We start from the raw sequence: 21,405 nt of genomic DNA on the forward strand, positions 1-21,405 counted from the left end.
CGAGCCATCAATACCAGCCGACAGACGCTGCAAGTCAAGCTAACGACACTTACCCTCAAAAATAACAACAGAACACACACATGGGTAAGAAATCTCTCCGACAGAAAACTAACAGACACGAGAAAAGCCATTCTCACCCGAGGGCTGAACTACAACTACAGGGACACCAACAAAACAGAATTCCTAGCCACACTAAAGAGGTACGGGGGGATAGGCCAGTCTAGGGAAGACGGACAGGTCAAGGAGGTGGGATGAGGTTAGTAGGTAGGAGATGGAGGTGCGGCTTGGGGTGGGAGGAAGGGATGGGAGAGAGGGAGAACAGGTTAGGGAGGCAGAGACAGGCTGGACTGGTTCTGGGATGCAGTGGGTGGAGGGGAAGAGCTGGGCTGGTTGTGTGGTGCAGTGGTGCAACCCAGCTCTTCCCCTCCACCCACTGCATCCCAAAACCAGTCCAGCCTGTCTCTGCCTCCCTAACCTGTTCTTCCTCTCTCCCATCCCTTCCTCCCACCCCAAGCCGCACCTCCATCTCCTACCTACTAACCTCATCCCACCTCCTTGACCTGTCCGTCTTCCCTAGACTGGCCTATCCCCCCGTACCTCCCCACCCATACTCTCCTCTCCACCTATCTTCTTTTCTCTCCATCTTCGATCCGCCTCCCCCTCTCTCCCTATTTATTGCAGAACCCTCACCCCATCCCCCTCTCTGATGAAGGGTCTAGGCCCGAAACGTCAGCTTTTGTGCTCCTGAGATACTGCTGGGCCTGCTGTGTTCATCCAGCCTCACATTTTATTATCTTGGATTCTCCAGCATCTGCAGTTCCCATTATCACTGATAAGACAGACAGTAATCCCAACACTAACCAGAAGGAGCGAACTCAACACCCTCAACACACGGGAAAGACAGGCCCTGGAAGGATTAAAGAACGACAAGAACATCATAACGCTAACTGCAGACAAAGGGCATGTGACAGTGATACTGAATAAAAGGGACTGCATCTCCAAGGCACAAGCACTGCTCACTGACAAGAACACATACTGGCCAGTACAAACTGACCCGACACCGCAACCAGGCAACGAAATCCTCTACTTGCTAAAAAGACTTAAACAAACAGGTCAGATCAACAAAGCAGACTTCTCAAGAAAGAAACCCGAAGGAACCAACACATCCCGATTCTACGGCCTCCCTAAAGTGCTCAAGCCAGAAGAAACCCCAGACTCAGTCTCCCTACCAGGCACTCGATCACACAGATTAGCCAAGGAACTACAAAGGACACTCAGGCACCTAGCCAACAAGTCACCCCACTCTATCCACTCAGCCCAAGAATTCCTCAACTCCATCAAAGACATAAGGACAGATGACGAAGAGACCATGATATTGTTTGATGTCACTGCTCTATTTACATCAACTGACATACCATTAGGAAGGGAAACAATGACAACACTACTGGAACAAGAGCCGCAGTGAAACTATCTCTAAGGACAACATGCTCAAACATATTGGACCTGCGCCTCACCACCCACTTCATTTTCAATGGCCAACCATACAAGCAAATCAATGGGACATGCGTGGCATCACCGACCTCCGGACTTATAGCAGAAGCTGTGATGCAAAGACTAGAAAGGACAGCCCACTGCAAATCCAACCAAAACTATGGATATGCTATGTGGATAACACCTTTGTCATCATTAAATGGACCAAATTAGAAGAGACACACAGACTTATAAACAACACTCTCACTGGAATAAAATTCACCAAAGAGGAGAACAAGAAACAGCTCCCATTCCTGGATATCATGGTAGAACACAAGACAAATGGGGAACTGCAAACGAAAGTTCACTGAAAAGCCACACAGACACAGATCAGGTGCTGAACTTCAACAGTAACCATCGAAGCGCACACAAATGAAGCTGCGTGCGAACACTATTTAAAAGGGCAACAAACATATTGCAGCAGCACAGAACTAGGCCAAGAGGAAGAAGAATACCTCTTCTAGGTTTTCAAGGATAATGGATTTCCAAAAAACAGGGTCAGAAGATGCCTACATGAACAACATCAGAAAGATACAACATGCCCCGACAAACTCATCACACTACCTTACGTCAGAAACACATTGGAACTCACCACAAAATTCCCATGACCACTGGGCATCAGAGACACAAGCCCACGTCAACCTTACAACAACTACTCACCTGAACTAAAGACCCACTCCTGGCCACGGACATCTACAAAATCCCCTGCAGAGACTGCGAGAAACACTACATCAGACAAACAGGAAGGAAACTAACTACAAGAGTACATAAACACCAACTGGCTACAAAACGACATGACCAACAGTCACTCATCTCAATCCACATGGGCAAGGAGAACCATCATTTCGGCTGGGACAACACCAAGATCCTGGCACAAGCTAGGCAGAGGCGGGCATGAGAATTCCTAGAAGCCTGGCACTCCACAAAGCATGCTACGAGTAAACACATTGAACTCGACCCCATATACATTCCACTACGAACAAAAACCAGAATTGAGACAATCCATCTCAACTGACCGCAGAGTTTAAAAACCAGGTGAGAAAACATATCGATGTTCCATCGGAGGCTGCACAGAGGATGTTACCAAGCATGGTAACGAAACATCTGCAAAACAAGAAACTAGCTCGGTGTGCCAACCTCAATAGATGCCTTTGTTGATTTTTAAGGGGCTTTATTGTACTTGCAGAATCTCTTTGGACGTTATCTGTCAAAGCCATCTCATATCCCCTTTTTTTTGCCCTGCTGATTTCCCTCTTAAGTATATTACTACTCCATTTATACTCTTTCCCTAGGTGTCCGTACTTGACATATGCCTCCTTTTTTGTTTTAGCCAGAGCCTCAATATCTCTAGTCATCCAGTGTTACGTACTACTACCAGCCTTGCTGTTTCCTCTCACAGGAACATACGCTGAACTCTTGTTATTTCACTTTTGAAAGCCTCCCATTTGCCAGTCGTCCCTTTACCTGTGAACAGCCTACGTCAACCAACTTTTGAAAGCTCCTGTCTAATACTGTCAAGATTGTCCTTGCTTCAATTGAGAAATGGTAACTTTTACACAAGGCCTATCCTTTTCCATAACTATTTTGAAACTAATAGAATTATGATCACTGGTCCCAAAGTGCTCCCCTAATAACACCTCAGTCACTTGCCCTGCCTTATTTCCCATGAGGTAAAGTCTTGTTTCTTCTCTAGGCAGCACATCTACATATTGATAATGTAGTTACTTGTATCAAATTAACAATTTCCTCCCCACTCAAATCTTTAACAACATGGGAGATCCAGTCTGTGTTTGGAAAGTTAAAATCCTCTATAAAAACCTTATTATTCTTACAGATATCGGAGGTCTCTCTACATATTTGCTCTTCAGTTTTCCACTGGCTGCTGGGAGCCTCTTTCCTCTTCAGCATAGTTTTCTATGCCATGCTTTTCATGATTGTGATCCTGGTACTAAAATCATGGACAAGAAATGGGCAAAGATCAAGAACTCCAAAGGTATCATTTATTTGTCAATGAATTTTGCACTGGTTACTGACTCAGAACTGGACATTAAACAACATGAATTTGTTCTTCAATGCAAGCAACAAACTTCGCCCTTGCAAACAACACGAAGATAAACTAAAGTAAACCAATAGCTTGTTCTACTTAAGCCCTATCTGGAGCCTGATTCTTCTTCCATAACCAGAACCAGTCAGCAGTGGATAAGTTAATTTATCTCAGTCACACACACTCTCAAGCTATACACAAGATAGGATCATATGCATGGCCAACCAAACAAGTACAGCCTTCAGCAGACTTTAAATATCAGTATGCAAATGAAGAGGGAGTCTACCTAACAAACAACGTCCCGAGAAATAGCCCTGTCTACTCTGTTCTGCAGATTTGGAGTACGTTGCCAACAAATTGTATCTTCAGAATTTACTCAAAATCCATCTAAAGTCAAGCACGTTAACAATAAAACATCACTTTGATTTTGGCTGACTTGATAAATTTCTGAAGATCAGATGGCAGAGCAAAACATCAAACACTGTGGTGCTTAGCCAAACACCCACACATAATTAAGGCAATCATACTGAGAAAACCTTCAACAGAGAGCTTGAGTCATGGCAGTCAAAAGATGTACCACAAGATCAATACTTTGGTGTGATAATAGGCAATTGCTGCAAAGTCAGAAATGTCAACTTTCAGATGTAACGTGAGTGTCAATTCCCAACTTGCTCTTCCAGTTGGATTGCGAAAGATTCTGTGGTATTATACAGGAAAACTTATTCACGTTTCTGAAACACTAAAAATTGCTGCGGTTTTCACATTACAATAGGCACTTCAAATGGTGTAATGTAGAAAACACATAACTAATTCACTGACTATGAAGTTCTTTGAGGTTTCCTTGACAAGTGCAGATTTTTATTTCTTCTTTGTTAAACTTCACTGGCTACTACAAACATGGAGCTATTCAACATGGAAACAGACCCTTCGGTCCAACTCAACCATGGTGTCCAGATATCCTAAATTAATCTAGTGTCATTTGCCACCATTTGGCCCATACCCTCTAAACCTTTCTTATCCATCCAGATGCCTATTAAATGTTGTAATTGTACCAGCCTCCACCTCTTCATTTGGCAGCTCATGCCATACATGCACCATCCTCTGCATGAAACAGTTGCCCTTTTAAATCTTTCCCCTCTCACCTTAAATCTATGCCCTCTAGGTTTGGATTCCCCACCCCAGGGTAAAGACTTTGTCTGTTCACCCTATTTATGCCCCTCATGATTTTACAAACTTCTATAAGGTCACTCCTCAGCCTCTGACGTTCTGGGAAAATAGCCCCAGCCTTTTCAGCCTCACTCTATAGCTCAAACACTTCTTGTAAATCTTTTCTGAACCTTTTCAAGTTTCACAACATCGTTCCTGTAGCACGGAGACTAGAACGGCATGCAGTATTCCAAAAGTGGCCTAACCAATATCCTGTATAGCCACCACATGATCTCCCAACTCCTGGAAATATTTTTTCAATATTTACTGCCATAAAGTTTGAAAACCTGCTTAGATAACCCCCAAGATTAGAATTCATTCTTATAATTATGAGATATTCTGAGCTGTATTCTGTGATCTAATGCTACAGAAGTACATTAATTTAAATTCATGCCAGATCGCATCATGTTCTGTTCTTAAAACCCTCAAATCACATTCTAAACTACAGCTAGCTCTTTGAAAAATAGATTAAAAGTAGAATAGACAACTTTCATAAGAACCAATTCCACTACTTTAACAAGTTTAAATAGTAACAAGCAGCAGATAAATATTTAAACTACAGTATCAGAAACCACAAAACAGTGAATTTTAGTTTCTGTGCATTAAATGTTAAGCTGTAATATACAGGAAACGCGTGAAACCACAGCTGACCACATTTTCACCACAACAATATTGTGGTTCAATTGTGAATGACTGCTTGTCTCATAACCTCCAAGCAGTGAGACAATAAAATTAAAATGAGAATTGTGGACCCTTTCCATTACAATCCATGAACCATTGATTAATCTAAAACTATGACAAGCTTTAATGATCCATGAGCTGGAGAAAATACTGGTCTTGTATTCCAGATTGCATTAGGACTGCCAGCCAGCTTGTAGAGTGATTTAAGCACATATTAACTTCAGCATCCAAGAGCAAGTTCGAGAAAACTGAAATGAGAAAATACATTTAGCAGTGACTTCCACTAATCATTTACTTCTCTCCTATGCTCAAAACACCTTCATCGATAAGCTGGATCAAGAAGCAATCCAACACATTTTCTAAATTCTCGATATTAGTTAATAACTACAGCTGAAGGCTAAGATGTTGCAAATTAGAAGGCTCAGGATCAATGCAAATATATGATAAATTACCCCCTGCTCTGGACTACAGTTCTCCTCAATCAGAATATCATTCAAGACTAAATTCCCCACCTTAAATTTGGAGAGCATACTTTCATTGCCTGTTCAATAAAATATGAATTTTCTGTTTTTAAAACAAAAGCATCCTTCAAAAAAATTTCTACAGTTCATCACTGCTTTCAAAAATCAAACTGAAGAAATAAATGTTCTATCAAAGGAAAAGGTGAGTAATACTTGGCACTACAATCTGAGTGACCTAAAGAATCTTTCATAAAAGGTGGCACAGTGCTTAGTGGTTAGCACTGTTACCTCAGAGTGCCAGAGACCTGGGTTTGATTCCAGCCTCAGGTGACGGTCTGTGTTGAGTTTGCACTTTCTCTCTGTGTCTGCACAGTTTTGCTCTGTGCACTCCGGTTTCCTCCCACAGTCCAAAGATTACAGATTAGATGGACTGACTATGCTAAACTGCCCATCGTATCTAGGGCGGGAAATGCAGGATGAAGTAGGAGGTGGGTCTGAGTGGGATGCTCTTTAGAGGGTTGGTGTGGACCTAATGTGGAGAATGGCCTGTTCCACACAGTGATCCTATTCTATGAAGCTCGATGTCCACTAGGAACCTATTAGGGACTTTTTTTTCCCCCTTTGATCATTTGGGCTCATTTATGTTGCAGGTGGATTTCAGGACAAATTAGCAAGTCAACCCTGAGTCCCCAGGGACTGCAGCAGTTCAAGAAAGCAACTCATGATTTCTTTTTCAATGGTATTTAGAGATGGGCAACAAATACTGGCCTCACCAGCAACAACCACATCAATGAAAAAAATGAAGGATATAGCCTGCAAAGATGATCCTTGAATTGTGTTAACAACCTTAGCACGAGAGGTGCATGTAATCTCTGTGTTAAGAGCATTATAACAATATTCTCTATGGGCTGAATGGCCTACTTTGGTGCTATAAAATTGTTTGCCGAATTATTGAGCATATGGTTACAATACCAGAGGTAAGTACCAGATTAGGCCCTGACAATTTGACTTTTGGTTGACAAGCAGCTCAAGGGTTCGGGCTAGCAATAAACTAAGTCAAATACAATTTCTCATTAGACAAAAGGAAATGATTTAAGGCATATCATCCTAAGTTAACTTGTCCTCCCCAATACTGTCCTGAAAAAAAACTTTTCAAGTTTATCTAAGAGATGAAAAGTTTATATTCATCAGAAACCAAGATCACACTGCTTTACTCCCTTTACTGAAGATGTACGAAGGTACTAACATTGAGCTCTCGGTAAGGGGAATCTGAAATCCAACATACCATACAATGGGAAAAAAAGTAAACAAAATGTAACAACTTCATCTAACCCATTTCTACCACATTCTGTAGCTTCAACATTTACGTTTTTCCATATCCTATAGTGCAGCAAAGAAATAATTACCTTAGTTAATGCGGCTGTTGAACCTGCTTTCGAAGCCTTTGTAACTGTGGTTACTGAAGAGCAGTTATCCGATTTAGTTTTCTCAATGGTCTGCATTTTACAAGTACCCTGGAGTTTGGATGCTGCAGGAGCGGACCTGCTTGCCTTCTTCATTCTGTGCTCACAGTGTGTGATGCATTTACAACTGAATCTGAAAAATACATTAACTGTGCATCAAGGAATGAAGAATGAACAAGTGATATTTGAAAATTTAAGCTTGGTGCTAAAAAGTGAATTTCAAGATATTCCAAAATAATTAACTTAAAAAATGCACTTTTTTCTGCTGTTCAAGGCTCTGAAACTTGTCAAGTCAAACACAGTTCTCCAGTGTGTCAGCAGTCACTTTCATCTTTAAATGTTAGCCTATGAAATGTGTGTAATCACACACAAAAATCTGGTTCTTAATGAATAAAATATTCCCTAACCTGTTGCTATTACACCACCTTCATCTCAAGAAATAAACAAAATTTAAACTCCTTGCAACTTAACCAGTGTGCAACTTGTTTTATATGATTTTCCTATGACTCTTCTCAGCAACTTGCTTTTCACTGGGAAGGATGCAGATTTATTTCGGGGAAAGGTGGGGAGAATAAAATTGATAACCAGTCCAAGTAATTTGGCCATGGCAAGATTACATTTACCAAACGACCTTTTCTACAGACAGGATGGTTCCTCATACCCTGATGCAACAACTGATAAAAACAATTATATTGGAGGGAAACTTGAGCAACTGAATGAATCCAGAAAAAATAACTGGTGTCACTGTTTCTTTTCTATATCTATCTTTCCAGTACCTTTCACAAATGACATCACGACGAGGAAGTGCCAGAGTTGGACTGGGGTGGACAAAGTCAGAAACCACACAACACCAGATCATAGACCAAAAGGTTTATTTGAAAACACAAGCTTTCGGAGCCATACTCCTCCTTCAGGTGCTGCAGAGGTACTATCAGACACAGAATATGCAAGTAAAAGATCAAAGGGTCACACCACTGATGAGGATATATTAAACATACATAAGATGCTATTAAATCTTTAATCAGTTCGAAGGTTTTAATTGTTTGATGTGTACATGAAAATTTCCAAATTTCTTCCAAGACAATGCTATGAGAGAACTAAAAGGTTTTATCAGTGTAAGGAAGAGGTGGCATTTTACACCAGGCAATGCATGGTAGGTGTGAAGTCTTGCTAAAATCTGTTTGTGATTTGGTTTGGAGTCAGAATGGTTTCATTTCTAAAGTAGGAATTTATAAAATGCCTCATTGACTGATTTTCCATAAAATTTTTGACCAAAATAGAATGTATCTGCAATTACAAATTCACTATGGCTTCACATACACATGTGCGCAAGGATGGGTGGGTGAGGGGGAGGGACACAGCGAGACAGAGAGAGAGACACAGCGAGCGAGAGCAACACAGAAAGAGGGAGACGGAGAGAGCAAGGCACAATGAGAGACACAGAGACAGTGTCAGAGAGAGAGAAGAGAGAGAGAAGAGAGAGAGAGAGAGAGAGAGAGAGAGAGAGAGAGCGAGAGAGAGAGAGAGAGAGAGAGAGAGAGCGCGCGAGACAGACACAGACGGTGAGAGGGGGTGGAAGACAGACAGAGACACAGAAACAGGCAGAAAGAGAAACAGACAGACAGAGACAGAGACACAGGATCTATTGACTTTGGACCAGCCTACACATACTTAACTCCATTAAAGGAATTGTTAAATAAATTCAAAAAGCCCATGAGCTATGTCTGTTCTGCTTTAACGACTCCCATTTCTTCCAGGGAAAGACAATCTTCATAAAAAGCTAGCTCATTGTGTTCAACACCACATTTGGAAAGATTCACCTACAACTTGCTATAATCAGTGACGCCATGAAGTACACTTAAATGGTCACCAATGTTCAGCATTCCTGATCTGATAGGCAGGTCAAAATTAGGATAGTGGAGCGCTAATTCCCTCACCTCTCGACAGATCTTCAAAGAAATGTGCATTTCAAGTTCTAGAGTAGTAATGCAATAACCTCAATTTTGAGCTGTATATCACAAAGCAAGCCTCTTTGATTCAGAGATAACAAGGTGTACAGCTGGATGAACACAGCAGGCCAAGCAGCATCAAAAGGAGCAGGAAGGCTGACATTTCAGGCCTTCCCCTTTCTCCCCATCCTCGGATGCTCGGACTGTGCTGTGTTCATCCAGCTCTACACCTTGTTATCTCAGATTCTCCAGCATCTCCAGTTCCTACTGTCTCTTTGATTCAGTTCCGACTGTCTCTTTGATTCAGAGTTGGCTTTTTGATTTGTCAGTCAGTCAGTCGCTGCAATTTTTTTTAATGTTAATCAGTTTAGGTTGGAGTTCTCTATCATTCCCAACTTTGAAACCAGGCTCATCTTCACAGCTGCTGAAACTGTTTTCCAGTATCTTCACATTCTTTGCCAAGTGAGGAGGTACAACATAATTCGCACTTGCTTTTATATAGTAGGCAATGATATATATCTTAAATTGCAGCACGGAAATTAGTACATGGGCAAACAGTGAGGTCATTTCACACCAGCAACAATTGCATACAAGATGTAAAGAATCAGCAGGGCAGCTGGATTATTAAAAAGTGGGGGCTTATAAAAGAATGTTACACTTGAAAATTAACACAGAATTTTTAATATTTTGAATAGGTGTGATTTAAATGTTTTGTCCAAAAGAGTGCCACAACTAGATTATGTGTCAAGCCCTTCTGTGAGGCTGTAACTTATAGATACATCAATCGAAACGATTTATTAATGCTAGTGATGACTAGTTAACACCACATATTAGATACTAACATTCATAGCATAAAAGTCTTGTTAAGACTCTCATAGAAGTGTAATGCCAATACATTTGCAGTAAATGGGACTTGAACCCAAGCCTTCTAGACCAAAGGTAAGTTATAACATGTTGTCAAAAATATCTACATTAACATTCATACGTTATAACTGTTTACTTCTGGAGTGAGAGGAGAGAGAAAAGAAACAAGAAAATAGGTGCTATTGAAACTATGTGGTAAAACAGTTAATTCTGAAGAGTTTAAAGGTGGTAAAATTTTAAACCAGTATTCTGAAGAAACAATTCCCTCTATTGAGGGCCCCAGTCGCTTTCACTAGGGAGGAAATCAGCTGACATTACAAAATCTATTTTTGGCCTCCACAAAATAGTTTAGATTTCTAAAAAAAAGAACATATTGTAGCACCCAGCAAACACTGAATATATTTTGCTCTTGACCTCAAGTTTGTTCAAAGCTTGAAATTATTGAAGTATTCTCCCCACCCTTGGAAGTAATAATTCAGTGGGAGTATATAAACTTCATTGCCAAATCTGAGGTCTTACGCACTGGATTTCAGACTACAGACATTAAGGCATTTCTTTCAGTATGGGGAAAATGAGAAGCTTAACATTTTGAAATCCATTTTAAACATTTCATTTCCAGGGTTTTTTTTATTTATTCATTTTTGCTTGTTGCTAGCTGGCTAGCATTTATTGCCTGTCCCCAGTTACCTTCAAGAAGGTGGTGGTGAGCTGCCTTCTTGAACTGCTGCAGTCTACCTGCCGTGTGTTTACCCACAATGCCATTAGGGAAAAAACTCCAGGGCTTTGACCCAGTGAGTGTGAATGAACAGCAATATACTCCCAAGTCTGGATGGTGAGTGGCTTGGAAGGAAACTTGAAGGTGGCAGTGTTCCCATATATCTGCTGCCCCTGTCCTTCGAGATGGAAGTAGTTGTGGGTTTGGAAATGCTATCTGAACATATTTGGTGCATTTCTGCAGTGCATCTTGTTGATAGTGCACAAACAGCGGAGGTCCCAGAACAAATCCCTATGGAATATCACTGGTCACCAAGCTCCAGGATGAATACTTTCCATCTACTACCACCCTCTGTCTTCCATTGGATAGCCAGTTTTATATCTAGACAGCCAAATTTCCCTCAATTCCATGCCTTCTTACTTTCTGAATCAGCCTACCATAGGCAACCTTATCAAATGCCTTGCTAAAATCCAGAAACACCACATCCACTGCTCTACCTTCACTGATGTGTTTTGTCATATCCTCAAAGAATTCAATAACGCTTGTGAGGCATGACCTGCCCCCTCAAAGCCATGCTGGCTATTTCTCATCAAAATCTGCTTTTCCAAATAATCGTAAGTACAATCTCTCAGAACCCTCTCCAATAATTTGCTACCAGAAAAGGAAGACTAACAAGGTCTGTAATTGCCAGGATCATCCCTATTCCCCTTCTTGAACAAGGGAATTACATGCGCCACCCTTCAATCTTCTGGTACTACTCCAGTGGACAGTGAGGATGCAAGGATTGTTGCAAAGGGGCAGCAATCTCTTCACTCGCTTCCTGTAGTAACCTTGGGTATACCCTATCTTGCCCAGAGGACTTATCTATCCTCATGTTTTCCAAAAGTTTTAGCACATTATCCTTCCTAACATCAACCTGTTCAAGCATATCTGCCTGTTTTATGCTAGCCTCACAAATGTCAAGGTCCCTCTCGCTGGTGAATACTGAAGCAAAGTATTCCTTAAGGACCTCCCCTACCTCCTCTGACTCCGCACACAAGTTTCCTCTACTAACCCTGATTGGCACTACCTTCACTCTGGCTATACTCTTGTTTCTCACATGAGCATAGAACGCCTTAGGGTTTTCCTTGATCCTACCTGCCAGGGTTTTCTCATAGCCCTTTCTAGCTCTCCTAAGTCCATTCTTCAGTTCCTTCCTTCTCTTGACTAGGTGTTCCACATGTCTTGTCATCCAAGGTTCCTTCACCTTACTATCCTTTCCTTGCCTCAGTGGGACAAACCCATCCGGTACTCGTATCAACCGCTCTCTAAACAACCTGCACATTTCTGTTTACATTTCCCCGAGAACATCTAATCCCAATTGATGCTCTGTAGTTTTGGCCTAATAGCACTGTAATTCCCACTCCCACAATTAAATACTTTCCCATATCATCTGCTCCTATCCCTCTCCATGACTAAAGGAAAGGTCAGGGAGTTGTGATCACTATCGCCGAAATGCTCTCCCACCGAGAGATCTGACATCTGGCCTGGTTTGTTGCCAAGCACCAAATCCAATTTGGCCTCCCTTCTAGTCGGCCTATCTACATATTCAGTCAGAAATCCTTCCTGGACGCATCTGACAAAAATCTGTTCCATCCAAACTATTTGCACTTAGGAGGTTCCAGTCTATATTAGGGAAGCTGAATTTATACATGATAACAACCCTATTACTGCTGCACCTTTCGAAAAATCTGTCTCCCAATCTGTTCCTTAGTGTCTCTGCTGCTATTGGGCGGTCCACAGAAAACTCCCAATAAAGTGACTGCTCCTTTCTTGTTTCTGACTGCCACCTGAACGGCCTACATATGCTCCCATGTCTTATGATCTTATAGAACGTCGAAGCTAGAGGGGATCACTGTTTGTGAAAGTGGTGCCAATCAAGTAGGCTGCTTTGCCCTGGATGGTGCTAAGCTTCTTGATTATTGTTGAAGTTACGCTCCTCCTGGCAATTAAGGAATATTCCATCACACTCCTGACTTGTGCTTTGTAGATGGTAGAAAGTCTTTGAAAAAACAGCTGGTGAGTTACTCTCTGCAGGATTTGTAGCCTGTGAGCTGCTGTAGAGGACACAGAAGTTATATGGCTACTCCAGTCAGCTTTTGGTCAATGGTGTACCCCCAAGATAACGGTTGCAGGGTATTCAATGATGGTTATGTCAGATACTCCTGTTGGAAATTGAGACTGCGTGGCACTTGAGATGAGAATGTTACTTGCCACTTTCTGGCTGTTACTGTGTACTTGCTACAGTGCTCCAGCAAAACTCAGATCAAGCTGGAAGAACAGTATCTAATTTTCTGCTTGGGAACACTGCAGGCTTCTGGATTAATATACAGTTTGGCAACTTTAGGGTTTGAGGCACCGTCTCCCATGTACTTAGCCCAATCCCCACACAACAGGCCTTGTCGTCACATAAGCTGCTACCACACACAACCCATTGTCAACTATTCACTCCCCCAAGGCTGACCTTTATTCATTCCTTTGTCTAACTTTTTTCTTTCTCTTGGGCTCTACCCTAGCTATTGTTCACTCTCCACGTCTGCATAGACACCAACCTTTTCCTAGCTGCCATCAGTTCTGAAGAAGGGTCAGTGGACCTGAAACGTTAACTCTGATTTCTCTCCACAGATGCTGCCAGGCCTGAGTTTCTCCAGCAATTTCTGTTTTTTGTCTCTGAGTTGCAGCATCCAGAGTACTTTTTTTTGGGATATTACTGCATTTGGATATGAACTGCTTCAGTATCCGAATTGCTGCAAACAGTGCAGAATGTTACACAGTGAACATCTCCACTTTTGATCTGATGATGGAGGGATGGTAGCTGGAGATGCTCATGGATGATACAAAATTAGGGGGTATCGTTGAGAGCGAGGAAGGTTATCAAAAATTACAGAGCGATCTTGATCAGATGGGAAAGTGGGCTGAGGATTGGCAAATGCAATTCAGTACAGATGAGTGCGAGGTGTTGCATTTTAGAAAAGTCAAACCAAGGTAGGGCTTATACTGTAAATGGTAAGGTCCTGAGGAGTGCTGTAGAATAGAGGAGTACAAGTACCTAGTTAGTTGAAAGCAGTGTCACATGTAGACAGAATGATGATGAAGGCATGTAGCATGCTGGCCTTCATTGGTTGAGGCATTGAGGCAAGGAGTTGGTAAATTATGTTATAGTTGTATAAATCGTTATTGAGGCCACACTTGGGAGTATTGTGTACAAGTTTGATTACCCTGTTAGAGGAAAGACATTGTTAAAACTGGAACGTGTGCAACGAAGATTTACAATGATGTTGCCAGGACTAGTAGGCCTGAGTTATAGGGAGAGGTTGTCCAGGAGAGGATATAATTCCTTGGAATGTGGGAGAATGAGGGGTGACTTTACTGAGGTAGATAAAATCATGAGGGGCATAGATAGGATCAATGTATGTAGTCTTTTTCCCAGGGGTGGGGAATTCAAAACTAGAGGGCATAAGTTTAAGGTGAGAGGGGAAAGATTTAAGAAGGACCTGAGGGGCAATTCATTCATGCAGAGAGTGGTGTGTATACGGAATGGGCTGCCAGCGAAAGTGGTTGAGCCAGGTACAATAGCAACATTTAAAATACATTTGGATACATGCATGGATGGGAAAGTGGAGAAGGATATGAGCCAAATGCGGGCAACTGGAACTATTTGAGTGGGCACCACGGTCAGCGTGGACCAGTTTGGGCTGAAAGGGCTGTTTCAATGCTGTATTACTCTGACTCTTAGTTTGTGCCAGGTACAACTACACAATCAAATGCAGACTTTATGACAAGATCAATCAATCATTCTCATTTTATATCTGGAATTCAGCTCTTTTATTCATGCCTAAACTAAGGGTGTAAACAGATTGAGGAGCTGAATGGCACTGGCGGAAGCCAAACTAAGTACTAGTGAGCAGTTTATTGCACAGCCAGTGCTGCTTGATTGCACTGTTGATGACACTGTCCAGTGCCTTACTGATGATTGAGAGCAGACCGATGAGGCAGTAATTAGCTATGATATAATAGTCCTTTTCTTGTATACAAGGCAATATGAACAATTATCCACACAACAGACAGCACTATTGTAGTTGTACTCAAAACTTACCTTGGAGGACAGCAGATTTTGAAGCAGTAATCTTGGTACTATTGCCAGAATGTTGTCAAGATCTATATCCTTTATAGTACTGAAATGCTTCTTTCTGTTTCTTGATATCGCATGGAATGAACAGAATTGGCTGAAGGTTGGCATCTATGATGCTGAGGATCTCTGGAGTATGCCAAGGTGGATCATCCACTCAGTACTTCTGACTGAAAACTTTGCGAATGCTTCAGCCTGATCTTTTACACTACTGTCATTGAGGGTGGGGTTATTTGTACAGAAGGGATCAATTTAGCTCAGTTGGTTGGGCAGTTTGTTTGTGAAGCAGTGTGGTGCCAACAGTTTGGATTCAATTCCAATCAGTGACTGAGGTTACCGTTAAGGACTGTCCTTCTCAACCGCTCCCTTTACATGATGTATGGTGGCCCTCAGGTTAAACTACTATTGGTCAGCCATCTAACGAGAGAGCAGCCCTATGGGCTTGGTAAGATTATGGCGACATGATACGTTAGTTTGTAGGGAGTCATCTTTCAACAAGCCAGTTAATTCATCAGCACCATTTAGAAATGCATGTGGCAGAACTGCTCAGCCCTGTCCATTATTTACTTTTTACACTGTTTGGCATGCAAGCAATCCGGTTTTCAGCTTCACCAGGTTCATTCCTTTAGGTACGCCTGCTGCTGTTCCTGGTATTCCCTCCTGCACACTCCATTGATCCAGGGTTGAACCCCTGGCTTGATGATAATTGAGTGGACATCATGCCTGACCAGGAGGTGGAGACAGATACGATAGGGGTGTTTAAGGGGCTTTTAGATAAGCACATGAATTAGCAAGGAGTAGAGGGATATAGACCATGGGCAGGCAGAAGGGATTAGGTTAGCTTGGCTTGAAGCTCATACTGTATTATTGCATGAAGGGTCTGTTTCTGTGCTTTATTGTGCTATGGTCTATGTTGCAGAATGCACTAGTATAATTCTGCTGCTGGTGATGGCCCACTGTATCTCGTAGATTGCCAACCTTGAATTGCCACAGCTGTTCCAAGTTGATCCTGATAGATAGTGATCGTACCACACATCAAAATGGAGGGCATTCTTACTGTGAAGACAGAACTTTGTCCTTAAAAAAAGGGCTGTGTGGTGGTCACTAATGAAAATCTTATGACAGATCTCAGGCAGGCTAATTAGGTGCTGCCAATTTTGTGGAAATCCATAACAACCACCATAATTGGAAATACTGGATGCAAACAAGATGAAGGACACAAACATTAGCCCTCCTTAGCTCCAGATATGCTACTAGACAAAACAAAAATCCTGTTTTATTTACTTAATTTGCTTTTGGATGATTTCAAGGTTCTTCCAGCTCAAATCAATGTAACGCATAACCATAGAACACTTCATTTTCCCTCCTTAGGAATTTACCTAATGACTCATTTTCAGAGTTAAAGATTTTTCTTGTTTGGTATCATTTTGATCCATGAAACTGGATGATGATCTGGCACTTGTTATTTCTTTTTTAAGTCTTCATTCACTCGAGTGGAAAGGGAGGAAGGAACTGTTAGCATTTGTATTGTTACCAAACAAGAACTTACAGAAAACAGTTCAAGATATTTGTTTTCAAGTTACTCATACTTTGTGACATAAATGCTGGATAAGGTGAGATAACAAGGTGTAGAGCTGGGTGAATACAGCAGGTCAAGCATCAGAGGAGCTGAAACGTCAGGTTTCCTGCTCCTCCGATGCAGCATGACCTGCTGTGTTCGTCCAGCTCTATACCTTGTTATCTCAGCATCTCCAGCATCGGCAGTTCCCATTATCTCTGCTGGATGAGGTCATTGGTTCAGGTCTGGAAACCAGTCTTTAGATTACATTTCTCTGTAACTGAACCCACTGCGGCTACCAGCCATTGAGCTGCTCCTCCTTTTGGAGACAGTGAAGTTGTGCCCGCATTCTCAGATTGCCACAGCTGTTGCATTGAAACAGGAAATTCCAGGTGTCAAACCAACATCTGAAAAGTGTCACACACAACTTGGCACTTCAACATTCTAACCAATCACTACTAATAAGTAGTCCAATTGTCCAATATGTTACTGGTTATGGGTTTGCTATGGGACATCTTTTAACGTGGAAATGATGTCACATATCAGTAGACATACAGTCCTTGACTGAAAGTTGATCCAGTTCTAATTGTTGCAGTGTATCTTAATACATCATGTTACACAGTCTCTTATAGGTGTTTTGAAAATGTAGACCCAACATCAACTTACAAGGTGCCTGAAACACTAAGTCCCAAGAACAGATGGAAATATTACGATAGTAATACGTATATTGAGGATATTATATAAAACATTGTATATGACACTGCAATGCCATGAAGTCAACACTGTCGAAGCTACAGTGACCCAAAGAAGGGACAAAGAAGATAGGAAAGGGGAATGCATGCACAAGACAAAATGCATGACGCGTGTAAAACTGAGTGAGGCTGCCAGTTTTGAGGACTAGAGAAACAGGGCAGCAAGGGTGCAATATCAGAACAGATACAGCATGGCAGAGAACGAAAGGAAAATCAAACAAGGCTAGCACACAGTGATAACAAAGGAAACCCATCAGAGGCAAAACCTAATGAAACAGGGAAAGAGAGTAAAAAGTATCATGAACATCTCAGACACATTCAACATCTCATCATGAAGGAATGCTCAGTCTTCCCAAGTTCAGGCACTTTACTGCACAGCACAATTTCAGAGGAATTCAGAATGTAGCTTGTGACCTAAAAATGTACCAAGCGTTAAGACCAATCCTTGCCAGTTTTTAAAGAAAAGCAGATTGATATTTCCCGTTTCTGAGCTCTGAACAGGGTCCTTTGGAAAATCCTCAGGGTCCAACAACTCCTTCCCTGTCTGGAGCACTCATATGGAAACACACACAAAGTCCAAACAATTCCACCCCAGCTAACACCCCTTTTACTTCCTCTAATTACTTTTGGGATCTATCCAAATTTAAAAAAGTTGTACAAGAATAAATCTCACAAATTATATTTCATTTCACAATGGACCTCTTCCAACATGTTTAACACCTGCAAACTCAAAGGACAGCACAGAATGTGCAAAAAAAAACAAACTAGCTACTGAATCTTAGGCAACAGGTAATAATAGATGGGTGTGAGGGAGTGATTCCTCTATCACCTGAAGGAGAAAGCCTGAATGCTAGCTTCAGGTAATATTTTCAGGATATGACAACCTGGATTCAAATGACCACTAGATCATTTGTGGGTGTCAGTACATTATTCCATTCAGTTATGGAGCATTTGGACAGTCAGTAAAAACCAAAAAATGACTGGGAGATCTTGAACATCGAATCAAGGAGCTGCAGAGGAGAAATGCTGAGATGAGGCGCTATGGAAGACACTCCAAGGGTTAGTAACTGAAATAGGGACCATATTTCTTCATTCACCTATGGGGCATGAGCATTGCTGGCTGGCCAACATTTATTGTCCACCCCTAGCTGCCCTCAAGAAGGTGGTGATGAGGAGCTGCCTTCTTGAATCTTTGCAGACCATGTACTGTAGGTAGACTCACAATACCATGGCAGAGGAAAAGCCAGAATTTTGACCAAATGACACTGAAAGAACAGCGGTGCATTTCCAAGTCAGAATGGCGAGTGCTTTGATGGAGTACCTATAGCTGGTGGCATTCACATTTGTCTGCTTTCCTTTTTCTTTTTAGATAGAAGTGGTTGTGGGTCTTGAATGTGCTGTCTAAGGATCTTGGGTAAATTTCTCAACTGCATTTTGATGGCAGTACACATAACTGCTGCTGAGAGTCAGTGAAGGGAGTAGACGTTGTGGATGTGGTGCCAGTCAAACCAACTGCTTAATCCCAAATTGTCACAGATTTCCATAGCACAGAAAACTGCCCTTTGGCTACTGGAGACTGTGCAGGTCAAAAACAACAACCTAACTCTTCCCAAATCCAGCGCTTGGCCCATAGGTGCATACACTTGTGATGCCAAAAAGTACATTTAAACACCTCTTAAATGTTAAGGATTTCTGTCTCTCCTACCCTTATAGGCAGTGTATCTACTCCTCCCACCTCACTGCCCAATCCCCACCACTGTCTACCTGCACTCACCTATCACCATCCCAGCTACCTTCCTGAGCCCCAACCTTCCTCTCTCTATTTATTTCAGAACTCCCCATTTCTGAAGAAGGGTCCTGACCTGAAACATCAGCTTTCCTGCTCCTCTGGTGCTGCCTAGCCTGTGTTCCTCCAGCTTCACATTGTGTTATCCAAGTCTGTCCAATCTCTCTTCATAATTATCAGGCAATGTCCTGATAAATCTCCTCTGCATCCTCTCAAGTCATATCACATCTCTCCTATGACGTGGATGCTGGAACTGCACACGATACTCTAGTTGTTACCTAACAAATGTTTTATACTGATCAAGCATCAACTTGCTGCTCTTAAACTCTATACCTCAGCTAATAAAGACAAGTATACCAGAAGCCTTGTTAACCATTTTATCCACCTGGCCTGCTACCTTAAAAGGACCAGTGAAAGTGACACAAAGGTTCCTCCGATCCTTGGTGCTTTCTACGGTCCTTCTGCTCATCAGACATGCCTTTGCTTTGTTGGTCTTGCCCAAGATGGCATTGACATAGCAAGTAGTGTTCTGGCTCATCATAGCCCATTCCAGGCCAGCGGCATAGTTTTCCCTGTGTATTTTTCATCTTCTTTCTTTTCTTCTTGCTTTCTTCTTCATCTTCAAGGCTGGGTTGTGGCTGCAACATCAGCAGCATGAACAGAGGCATACAACCTGGGCTCCTGGCAGCAGCAGCTGGTGGCAGTAGGCCTGGAGCCTAGAATGCTGCTGGTGGTGGTAGGACAGAGAGCCTGGACTCTTGACAACGATAATGCCCAGAGCAGGGATTCCTCGTGGTGGTAGGCCTTCAGTCTGGAATCTTGACAGTGGCAGTGCCCAAAGCAGGTACTCCTAACAGTAGGCCCGGAGCCTGGGCTCTTAGCAATGTCAGCAGCAGCAGAGCTGGGGTATCAGCATTGTCCATGCTGTGCCCAGAGCAAGTTTCCTTGAGGACTAGGCCACCTTGCAGAAACACTGAAGCTGTGTTTGAGACCCCAATGCGAATAGAAGATGGGCTTCTATTTAAGTAATTTCTTTTTATCCTTATTGTTCCTCAAAATGGTGCTGAATTGTGGTAATAAAAGACTTTTCACCGTATCTTTAACATATATCATGAAAATAAATAGACCATTAACCATGCATTCAAGTTACTCACAAACAGTCTAGATTCTTGAATTTTGATGGAGCTGCACTCATCCTAGCAAATGGAAAGTATTCCATCATTCTCCTGAGTTGTGCCTCGTGGATGACTGACAGGCAATTTATTATCTAAACACAAAGAAACTTTAGGGTGCTTCAGTGCGGAGTGATCTGACTGATCTTGCACATGAATTGCAGAAAACAGGGTACAGAAGGTAACAAGGAAGGCAGATAGAATTTTGGTATTTATAGCTAAATAAAGAGAGTATAAACATAGGGAAGTATTGCAGCAATTGTACAAGACATTACCACGACAGTATATGGAGCACTGTATACTATTAAAGGTCCCCTTACTTGAGCATGGCCGTACTCATTGCAGGCAGTTCTGAGCAGGTTCACTAAATTTACTCCAAAGATGAGGGGTTTGTTTTATGACAAGAGATTAACAATTCAGGCTTCTACTCTCAGATGAATGAGTGATCTAGCTGAGACATACAAGATGCTAAATGGGATTAATAAAATAGACGTAGAAAGAATCAAAGATACCAAGAACTGCAGATGCTAGAGCCAGAGTCAACGGCACGGTGGCTCAGTGGTTAGCACTGCAGCCTCACAGCACCAGGGACCTGGGTTCAATTACAGCCTCAGGTGACTGTCTGTGTGGAGTTTGCACATTCTCCCAGTGTCTGCGTGGGTTTCCTCTGGGTGCTCTGGTTTCCTCCCACAGTCCAAAGATGTGCAGGCTAGGTGGATCGACAATGCTAAATTGCCCGTAGCGTTCAGGGTTGTGTGGGTTATAGGGGAATGGGTCTGGGTGGGATACACCAAGGGGTGGTGTGGACTTGCTTGGCCAAAGGGCCTGTTTCCACACTGTAGGGAATCTAATCTAATAAGCAGTGTGGAGCTGGAGGAACACAGCAAGTCAGGCAGCATCAGTGGAGTAGGTTTCTTCATGCGGGGTAATCTAGAACAAGAGGTCATAGATTTAGGATAATGAATAGTGGGTTTAAAACAGAAATGAGGATTAATTACTTCTCTCAAAGGGTCCTGAATCTATGGAATTCACAACCTCAGGGTTCATGGATGCTGG

At 42.2% G+C, this 21,405-nt stretch overlaps 1 protein-coding gene across 6 annotated transcripts in view; it reads right to left on the reverse strand.

Moving 5' to 3' along the window:
• The window catches only part of specc1la (sperm antigen with calponin homology and coiled-coil domains 1-like a), a 304,469-nt gene that overhangs the window by 261,488 nt on the left and 21,576 nt on the right, over positions 1-21,405 (reverse strand). For all 6 annotated transcript variants that reach the window (XM_059655174.1, XM_048555846.2, XM_059655171.1 and 3 more), the window contains exon 2: positions 7,329-7,518. In XM_059655174.1, coding sequence (XP_059511157.1) covers positions 7,329-7,481 — 153 coding nt within the window. In that variant the 5' untranslated portion in view covers positions 7,482-7,518. The remainder of the gene's footprint in view (positions 1-7,328; positions 7,519-21,405) is intronic.

This window comes from Stegostoma tigrinum, chromosome 26, assembly GCF_030684315.1.
Source record: "Stegostoma tigrinum isolate sSteTig4 chromosome 26, sSteTig4.hap1, whole genome shotgun sequence".
Classification (NCBI taxonomy): Eukaryota; Metazoa; Chordata; class Chondrichthyes; order Orectolobiformes; family Stegostomatidae; genus Stegostoma; species Stegostoma tigrinum.